Genomic DNA, 10,387 nt, shown 5'->3' with positions numbered 1-10,387 from the left:
TAAGTAACCGCTCTACACCGTATGACCGTAATTAATCTAGGGTCTAAGCATGTTGATCTGAACCGTCTAGCGCTCACACTCTGAAACTCTGAACTCTACCTTGGCTAGCATCGGCAAATTACATGAGCCTAACTAACTAAACTCAGCAAAGGAGATCAGGTGAAATCGCGTCGTCGAAACTTAAAAAGGACCAGTACGAGTTGCCCGGGGGATTTAGGACAAAGAGAGACTACTCACAGTCAGAGGTCATGGTGATAAGAGGAGATCACTCCAAGTGCCTGCCTGCTTGAGCTTCATCCTTGACGACACTGCAGCTGTGGGAACTCCGGTCGGCATGCAGCAGATGCAGGTGCTGGAGTGGAGAAGATAGGTTCCTGGGGTCGACAGGAGCAGCAAAGCAACTGAACAAACTGAGAGAGGCGGAGCCTGATCACGATCTAGTAGTGAAGCCAAACGCGGAAGCTGGGAATATGCTGCTGGGATGTGCGGATGCGCAACAGGTGATTCTGATGACACCAATGGTGCTTCGGATCTCTACTAAGCAGCCTATGCAATCAAAATTCGTTATTTTACTCCAAATTTTAACGAAGTCGTTGTAGTATAGTGGTGAGTATTCCCGCCTGTCACGCGGGTGACCCGGGTTCGATCCCCGGCAACGGCGTTGCTTTTTGGAAAAAAAAAAGACTTTATTTTTTTTAGAAGCTTGACGCCTTTGCTGTGGACGACCTTGTGCCACCTTCTTCAAGATTGAAATCAACTTTTCTCCACGCTCTCGAGTTGTAAAACTAAGACGAGTTACGCTGTCGACTTGGGAACTGGATTACTGGATGTCACTCTTTTCAAAGGAGTTATTTTTAGATAGAGTAGTTATGATAAACCTATCAACAAGATTGCGCAACTCCATCAGTCGATCCAAAGACAGGATACCCTCCAAAAAATTGTCTCCCGCTCTGACTATCACCACTCAGCTGTCAGCAGCAGTGCGCCCGAAAGGTCAAACGAATGATACCCATTACCCAACATAAGTTTCCCTCCCACCCCATGCAGACACTCCACAAGTGACACGCCTTTTCGTTCTCCCAGAAGTCCAGCACCCATCGCAGCCGAGCCGAACCGTGCAGCGGAGCAGGAGGAGAGCATACTCATACCCCGCCGTTACTCCTCGCCGTCCCTCTTCCCCGGCAATAAATACAGCCCCGCACCAACCCCCGCCAGATCCAAACCCCGCGACAACGCGAGGAAGGGGGGAAAATCACCACGTCACCACGCACGTTTACTCCCCTCCGCCCCACCCACGCGGTGGCCTCGGTTCGATCGAGTATTCGAGCTCGATCCACCACCGCTACGCGCACGCTCCGCCAATGCCATTCCGCCGCTCCCTCGCCACTAGGGACTCGCCACCTCCTCCGCCGCCGCCGCCGCCGCCGGCAGCACGGCCGCGATGTCCCTCCTCACCTCGCTCTCCAACCTCGGCCTCGGCTACTCCATCGCCATCGCGCTCGGCTTCCTCGTCCTGCTCGCCTCCCTCCTACTCGCGTCCTACTTCTGCTGCCGCCATCGCGGCGGCGGGGACTACTGGGCGGGGCACCCCTCGGGGTCCGTCACCTCGGCATCCAGCTCGGGTCACCTCTCCATCACCGTCCCGCGCGTGGTCTTCGTCGCGGAGGGATCCGAGTCCCCGGACGCTGCTTTCTCGTCGTTCGCCGCCGCGGCCTCGTCTCCTTTGGGGCTCGACCCGACCGCCATTGCGTCCTATCCCAAGGTCCCATTCTCCAGCAGGGCCGCGGGCGCCGACGCCGACGCCATGTGCTCCATCTGCCTCAGCGAGTACAGGGACGGCGAGATGCTGCGCGTGATGCCCGAGTGCAGGCACAGGTTCCACGTCGCGTGCCTCCACGCCTGGCTGCGGCGGAGCGCGTCGTGCCCCGTCTGCAGGTCCTCGCCCATCCCGACGCCCGTCGCGACGCCGCTCTCGGAGCTCGTCCCGCTCTCGCAGTACGCCGCCGACCGGAGGCGCAGCAGGTGACGGATGGGCATTGCCACATTGGTGCAACTCGGTGCTTTTCACCACTACTGCTCCTTTTTACTATCGTTTTACGTTCAAGGATGTAAAGTTACGGTGCGTTTGGTTTGAGGAGCCAATTAATCCTAGATGAAATGATACATCATGAGATCATCCCATGAATTTTGGTGGGATGACTCATACCTCATGTTTATACTAAACATGTGCTTACGAGGGATGGGGTGGTGATGGATCAACCCATTTCATTCTTTAAACCAAACAAGAAAATGAGGAGTGGGATGATCCATCACCACCCCACTCCTCAAACCAAACACACCTTGAGTAGGATATCTAAAGAATTGTTTGGTTGGCGATCACGATCACTTTGAGTAAATATTGTAATGTAGAGGTAGATGATGGAGTAAGGGATAGTGTAAATACGTCGTTGCTTTTTTTTAAGTAAGGGATAGTGTAAATACGTCGTTGCTGGTTTTAATACGCACAGTACCTTCTAATTATGAGATGGTAATGTATACCTTTATGTTGCTATGGACACAATGGCGAGATTGATTGAAGTAGAGAACTGGTGTATGATGATTAGTTGTATCACTGAGTGAATGCGCTACTGTAATTCATTTTCTTCATTGTTGTAACGAGAACTTGAAAAACCTTTGCATTTCGTTGTTACTGTAATTATAGCAAGCTAAGCAAAAGCATTCTTCATTAAGTCCCTTTATCAGTACGGGAATTTTCTAGGTCCAGGAGACTTTTAGCTCTAGATGGTTGATGCGCTAGACCATGTTAATGCCCATAAGTTAAACGAATGTTGATTTGTCTGCTACCTTTGTTGGCATGCGAACATGTTAATGTCTGTTCTAGATAGAATGGTACAAGTATTGTTCTCTCTTAAAGTTAACTCTGTAAGCCTTTGAATAGCTTGTCCCCTCAGTTCAATATCTAAGCAACACAGAACTAAAATCAATATATATGTTCTTACTGAACAAAATTCATGTTTTACCTTCGTAATGAAATCTTTAATATTGGACCTCAGCAGAATGAATTTAAGGTTCATATAGAATTATGCATATAGTGAAGAGGAAAATTGGAGCCTAGCTGTTTTTTGTTCCTAACTGAGAATTGGATCACTGCTCTTTTTGTTCATACAATGACGGTACAAAGTGCTGCTTCTTCAAGCACAGTGAGCATATCAAAACCAAACTCGTTTTGTAGTAGATGTTTACATACTACTAGTATTGTGTTTGATTTTTTATTTTTCTTCCCATGCAATAATGAAAAAAATAATCTTTTTGGTACACATTAAATTGCGCCGCGCTATTTCCCTGTCTCTCATACTGTACGTCTGTTGGCTAGTCAATATACCTTGGTGCCATTTGAAGTTGCTTGTGGGCTTGGAAGTACTCTAGTTGGGTCCACTTCAACACTAAGGAATTTCAAAATGCTGATGTGTTTATGTGGGGCCCTAGAAGCTAGAACAGCATCAGCATGCAAAAGTATTACTCATGACTTACAATTTTAGTAACATCAATCCATTTCCCTAGCATACCCTCCTGCAAAAGTTTTAACAGGGAGACCATTTGCTCCCTTTGGTCTTTTGTCCTGTTAATGAATTACTTTTTTTTTTTACCCCTATTCCAGAATTGTTGTCTTCACTCTTGTTCTAGCTTGTAAGATATTAGAAGCTTATTGACAGGTGGAAATTGGAATTCTATTGTAGATGGTGCCTGTCGATAATTGATACGCGTGAAGTTCTGGGTTCAACTGTTCTTATCATCTCAAAATGAATTCTCTAATGCAGTTTTTTAAAGGACTGCAATTACCTTTCTAATTCTTGTGGATTTATGTGGCTAATGCAGCTGTTGTTAATTGATGAGTACTTCTGGTTTACTCGCATCAAGACTGGCTGGTTGGACATACTAGCCCGCATATTTGCATAACTGTTATGACTAGAGATACCTGAATTGTTAATCCATTACTCTCGGTTGTAATCTACATGCTTCAACTTGCACTCATCTGTTGACCAGTATGATTGTTTATCTTCATCTGTGGGTCTTATATTGATTCGTGTTTGTTGCCTTTTTGGTTTTCCACTATGAGAGCAAAAAGTCCCCCTTACAAGGTTTCTTAGAAGAGTCCAGACTGTTTGGGACATAGAAATTTCACACTATACATTTCATTCCCGCAGGTAGGAATCAGGGGGAAAAAAATACCGTGTTCCAAACGTGCTTTAGAGTCCAGGTTCAGAACATGCTCGTGCTTGTACTGGAAACCAACTTGATCTCTTAAACTTTAAAAAAACATGAGGTACCATAAGCAGGGTTGCAACTTGCCAGAGCAAGCCAGAAAATAATGGTCAGTCAGTCTGAAGCATACGACATGGCTACTGTTTTTTGACACTCCATTTGTTACCGACTTGCTGACTTAACTGCTACTAATACTGTCGGTGCCCCTGCTATTGTCAACACAGGGCCCTTCCGTCGTCTGCTATCATTGGAACGAAGAACAGTGCTGAACTCGCGGTGCCTGGCACGAACTGGCTGGCTGGCATTATCACGCTGGAGAAACGGCGGGCAGGAAGGATGAGGATGCCGGCGACTGGGCGTACATGCGTACTGCATAAACCTATGGCTGGCCTGGCTACCTCCGGAATACGCGGTTTCCATCACGTACAATGAGCAGCAGCAGCACTGCAGCAGGGACGGTGCCGATGCCGCGGTGCACGGCCGGGCACGCGCACGTGGGAATTGGACGGCACGGCAGGCAGGGCCGGTTCTGAGATTTCAGTGGTCTAAGGTGAAACTAAAAGCGAGATCCAGTTGAACATAAATATTGAAATATTTATATATTAATTACAAAAATAATATTCTGGATAGAGTCCACGAGCATTTACGATAAGCTTGAACAACTTGAAATACATCCGTTACGGTAAGTTGGAACAAAATTATCGTAAATGCTGAACAAAATTGTGAGGGATCAGAGTACATGCACGTATACTTACGTTAATACATACTAGCTAGGTAGAGATACTTATATACCTATGTACAACTTGCTGTGTGCAGCTCTAGTTACTCATCGGTACATGCAGCAGTTAGTTTGTAACCATAGCAGCTTTGGAGCTATCTGCTCGCAGGTGCCAGCACCACAGTACAAACGTTGGACCCATTGATCGCCGGAGCAAGCGGGGGCCTTTCCATATTTCAAACGTACGATCTCAACAAGGATCGGATCCATTTGAGGTGAAGTAGAAACTATAGAGTAGAAAAACCAGCGACGAAAACTCATATGGCAATGGCTGATGTATGTCCTCGATCGAAGCTACGGGCATGCGGGACTCTTTGGAGTCGTAGTCCCACGAAACGCAAGAAACTAGATTGTCTGTACGGAAAAAAAATATGAAATAAGCAAATAGTCAAATAGGCTAGACAGACAGGTCACTTAAATTTTTATGGACCGGAGGAACCAGGCTACTTGTGTTCTACCGTACATATTACTAAACCTAGCTGCTACTTTAGACCTAGTTCTATCTGTTGTCATACGGACTGTTAAATATGTATATTATACACAGATACATAAAAAAGGGCTCCTCGGTTTTGAGGACCTAAGGCGGCCGCCCCACTCACCCCCTCAGGGCCAGCCTTGATGGCAGGGCATTATACCGGGGCTGGAACGGTCGGCGAAGCTGGCTGTTTGCTAGTCAGGGAGTATACTAAAATGACTGTATGATACTAGCATATGAAACACAGCTGCAGTTGCACGGTTTGGACTGATTTCAGAGGCAAACCAATTTGTTTTTCTATGGGAGACTGTCGGCTTACTTGCTGTAGACGATACTCTCTTTTTTACGAGATTATACTTTAACCTGTTGTGCTGCTGTAGCTAGACTGAACTACTAAAGCCAATATAGAAGCAATGGTATATCGGCTAAATTGCAAATCTGCACAAATTTCGGAATTTCTGAATTTAACTTTTTTTTTCTCATTTGGACGTCTAGTTTCTAAAGATCAGAAGAATTTTGGATTATATGGTTGATATATTTTCTTTTTTTTTGTTACAGGAGCTTGATATATTTTCTTGAGCAAAACATTTTTTTAAGGAACTTTCTTGAGCTAAATATAACCAATAGACAATAGTCCGAGGCCACCCCCACACAAAAAAACGTGTTCACATCATCACATGTGAGGCCTTCAGCCCATAAAGGGGCCCATGTACACCATTACTCCCAGGTCTCAAATGTCATGCCAATAAGGTTATTGTTTTTTTAGATTTGTCCTTTCTGAATGCAGGAATGATCAATAAGGCCACTGTTTCTGAGAAAGGTTATAAATAAACCTATAAAAAGAACATGTGACATCAGAATGAAAAAACATGGTTGTTAGCCTACCAATTATTATCAAAGACACGGATTAGTTGGTTTGTTCCCGTCCTGTCAGAATAGATTGAAACTACTCTGAAGTTGATTAATGGTGGCCTGAACTTATAGACGGCGTTTCATATGAAAGCACATAAAAGTTGTCGAGCACTATAGCATCATGAGAGAAGTAGTATAATAAAATTGTAATTACACACGCAACAATCTACAACTTATACAGAAAAGGGGGGGGGGGGGGTGAGAAAGACAGAAGTACAAAACTGAAGTGACACAATATATGAATCCATGGAGGAAACGACCTGCTAACCGATCATCTCACGTTTGCAACGCAGTCCGTGGTTTTGCTCTGCACGGTGGTGAAGGCCCCCACCTCCAGCATGATGGAGCAGTTCATCTTGATGTCGAGGTCCCTCTTGTAGATGCCAAGCACGTTCACCCTCCCGGTGATCTCCGTGTAGCTCGTCAGGTTGTAGTTCTGGCCGAAGATGAGGTCCGTCGCGGTGACGTTAGGCGAGATGCGGTCGGCGAGCACATCGAGCGTGACGTTCATGCGCACGGTGCGGTCGGCGCCGACCTCGCCGTCGGGCGCGTACGCCACGCCGACCGTTTCCCCCGCGTAGTAGAAGTCCGTCTCGCTCCGTTCGAACCTGAACGACGCCACGTTCGGGTTCTTGATGGAGATGTCGGCGTTGAGCGTGGCGTTCACGGACACCGGGTGCTGCTGTGTGCCGAGGCCGCCGTCGACGCCCTCCAGCGTGACGCGGTTCATGGTGAGGATGGGGTCCTTGACCTTGAACACGGTGAGCGCGAGCACGAGGATGACGATGCCCAAGATGACCACGGAGGTGGCGCAGCAGCCGCAGCAGCAGAGCAGGCACCGGCGCTTGCGGAGGCGCTGCATGGAGCGCCAGCGCCCGGTGGTCGCGGCCTCCTCGTCCCCGGCGTCGTTGGTTGTCGCCGGGTGGACGGTCGGGGACGGGATAGCAAGCGGCCTTGCCGTCTCCTCCTTCCCGGCCGCTGCGGCGGCGTTGTACGGGCCTGTGCTCGTCATGGGGTGAAACTGGAACGGAAAACCAGACGATGCTGTGCAAATTAAGCAGGGCTGGTTTATTTGCGAGTGCCGAGTTGGGTATGAGAAAAATATTTGACGCTGGGTCGCGCGGTCTTATACGGTGGGTTCTTGCGCAAAGTCTCGTTGTGGCGGGCCGCCGCCCGCCGCACATCGCATACGTGTTCTTGTGACGGAACGGGGCAAACACGTCCGGTTGACTTCGCCCGTCTGCCGTCGCTTCAACTGTGGACTGCACCAATGAATAGGCCATGCAGGTTTCCGCTGACACAAATTGACTCCCGGGCTTTTCGTAACCATCTGTTCTTTGTTTTCCTTTCTTTGAGGAGCCAATTGTTCAACCCGTTCGTAACTCTGCTTATGCACAGGCACGAGTTTTTTAGGAGAATCACAGGCACGTGAAATTGGTGCCGCACGGGATGTGGCGCAGCTTAAAGTTCTGTGTGAGTATGAGACAGTGAAACTGGTGCACCCAGCATGATAAAAGCAAGAACGTTATTACGTGAGCCTTGTTGCTAGTTTCTAGATCGTCCGGAGGTTCGGTTCGCGCTCCGATCCAGGTCGATCGCTTGGAGGCTGGAGAGGGCCCCACCGTTCCAAGTACCGTTCGCACCAAAACGGTTCCAAAGTGCACGCCGAGTGGAAGTAAACCGAGACGATTCGGTCGCGGAAAGTATGAGCTTTTCGTCAACAAAACTGTCGCGAGTCGCGATCCGTGAGAAGGTTCAATCAGTTCAATTGAGTGATCAATTTTGACCTTAAGCACTTGACTTGGTATATTGCGATCAGCTAGTATATTGTTTGCGAATCACAGACAAACTCTGCTTACGTCACAGACTCACGCCGATGGCATCTCTTTACCAGAATATCTTCAGGGGAAAAAAAAGGACTCGAGTAACAAAAGAAAGAAAAAATGAAGTAAAAAAAAAATCGTGTAAAGTAAAATTAAGGTCCTCAAATGGATTTGCTGGTCTATGATGACCAAGTAGAAGCCTTTTGGGATGAATAGTTTATCGGTATGGGCCTGGATCAAGAAAAATGAGAAGTTTCTCAGAGGTAATCTCCTCCCAGCTGACATCGAGGTCTAACTTATCGCAAGAATTTTGGAGTATGGTTCGCGCATGCTCTTTAGCTCTAGCGGCATTAAAACACGAACAATGAACGACAGCAGATGAGGATTTAGTAGAAGGAGCAGCAAGATTGGCTGCCAAGAGGAATCTGGAAGACATCTCTGAAGGTACAAAGCATAATAATACAATCCTTTCTTTTTCTGATTCTCGCATTTCATCCAACATTCACAATCTAGGTGTAGCTTTGGGTAGTCATGTTAGTGATGTTAAGAACACACAGATTCGAAGTTGTACCTAAGACCAAACAGTTAGACAAAGTTCTTTCAGACACGGATAATGATGCTTTGGATGAACAAGAAGAAGATGAAAATGATGAATTGTAAACCTATGTGGTGATTCGACAGAGAAAATCATGGACGAGGACATCGGTCACCTTAGTAGTGATTTGTATGTGGTCCCCTGAAAAAAGAAGTCCAGTTTGTCTAATAAAAAGAAAACGTGTAATGTGGTTTTGGTCAAAAAAACTTGTTCATAGATCTCAATGAAAGTTGTTTTTTAAAATAGCAGAGGTCGACTTGGCTAAATTTCAATTTTTTTTCTGATACTTCAATTGAGCATTGTCTTGACTTCATTGCTATTTTAGAAACAGGAAAAAATGATTTTTCCAATGCGGATTTAAATAACTTTTGTGGGGGGCGAAATTTCTTTTGGAATTGGGCCCAACCATATGGGCGCTCAGGGGTATCTTAATGGGGATTAATCTTTCAGTGTTTGACATAGGTCCCATCACTGAAGGTGATTTCCTTTCAAAATACCGTATCAAATAAGGAGGATGGTTTTGAATGGGTTTTAATGGCGGTGTATGGCGTGGCACAAATTGAACTTAAGGACAATTTCTTAACAGAACTTGTCCAATTTTGTCAGGTAGAATCAACTCCAATGATGATGGGAGGGGATTTTAATATCATTAGGAGCCCAATTGAAAAGAGTAATAATAACTATGATAATAGATGACCTTTTTTTTATTCAATGCTACTATTAGTAGTTTGAATTTAAGAGAGCTAGAATTATCTGGTCAACAGTTCACTTGGGCAATTCACGCGAGGTCCCCATTTTTAAAAAGCTAGATAGAATTCTTGTTAGCACTGAATGTGAATTAAAATATCCACGTGCTGTGGTCCAAGCTCTTACTTAAATCTCGGATCACACGCCTCTTTTGTTAGATTTCAATAAGGCTACATATAAAGTTGATCATCCGTTGTTCAAATTTGAATTATGATGGTTAACTAGAGTAGTCTTTTTTGGAATAGTGCCAGAGGAATGGCAAAAGGAACATAAAGGGAATTCTCCTTTGGAGAGATGGCAGAATAAGATCAGGTGGCTCAGACAATTTTTAAGAACGCAAAGGGTGCTTACAAGAAAGAGAAGCAAGAGTTGCTCAAGATAATTGGGGATTTAGAAAAGAAAGAAGAGACAACTCTGTTGCAACCGCATGAGATTGATAACAAAGAAAGTCTCAAACAACGTTATTAAAATTGCTTCGGGAAGAAGAGATTAAGTGGTTCCAACGGTCAAAAATGGCGAGTTTAAACATAAGACACGAATCTTCCAATTAGAGCATGGGAACCAAATTATAAAAGGTGGTGAGAACCTTAAAGCACACATAACTTAGTACTACAGAGGTCTGTTTGGATCTACTGAGGAGAGTCATTTTAAAATGATTGAATCTCAAAATGGGGACATGCCTCAAGCGACCGAGGTTGAGAATGAGATGCTAACTGCTCCTTTTACTGAGAAGGAGATGCGAGAGGCAGTGTTCCAGATGAAACATAACAAAGCACCTGATCATGATGGCTTTT

General features: G+C 45.9%; 2 protein-coding genes and 1 non-coding gene across 3 annotated transcripts; 2 read left to right on the top strand and 1 right to left on the bottom strand.

Annotated features, from left to right (window-relative positions):
- Nucleotides 1-589: 589 nt before the first annotated feature.
- Nucleotides 590-661, top strand: TRNAD-GUC (transfer RNA aspartic acid (anticodon GUC)). Its single transcript has one exon. It is a non-coding gene; the product is annotated as a tRNA-Asp (tRNA).
- Nucleotides 662-1,070: 409 nt separating this feature from the next.
- On the top strand, nucleotides 1,071-2,452 carry LOC133889589 (RING-H2 finger protein ATL67-like). Its single transcript, XM_062330055.1, has one exon. The coding sequence runs from the start codon at nucleotides 1,442-1,444 to the stop codon at nucleotides 2,024-2,026; it is 585 nt and encodes a 194-aa protein (XP_062186039.1). The 5' UTR covers nucleotides 1,071-1,441; the 3' UTR covers nucleotides 2,027-2,452.
- Nucleotides 2,453-6,525: 4,073 nt separating this feature from the next.
- On the bottom strand, nucleotides 6,526-7,504 carry LOC133889579 (uncharacterized). The gene has a single exon (XM_062330052.1). The coding sequence runs from the start codon at nucleotides 7,438-7,440 to the stop codon at nucleotides 6,700-6,702; it is 741 nt and encodes a 246-aa protein (XP_062186036.1). The 5' UTR covers nucleotides 7,441-7,504; the 3' UTR covers nucleotides 6,526-6,699.
- Nucleotides 7,505-10,387: the final 2,883 nt, after the last annotated feature.

Source organism: Phragmites australis, chromosome 1 (assembly GCF_958298935.1).
Source record: "Phragmites australis chromosome 1, lpPhrAust1.1, whole genome shotgun sequence".
Classification (NCBI taxonomy): Eukaryota; Viridiplantae; Streptophyta; class Magnoliopsida; order Poales; family Poaceae; genus Phragmites; species Phragmites australis.
The sequence above is the reverse complement of the archived record's forward strand: the minus strand, read 5'-3'. Positions and strand labels throughout refer to the sequence as shown.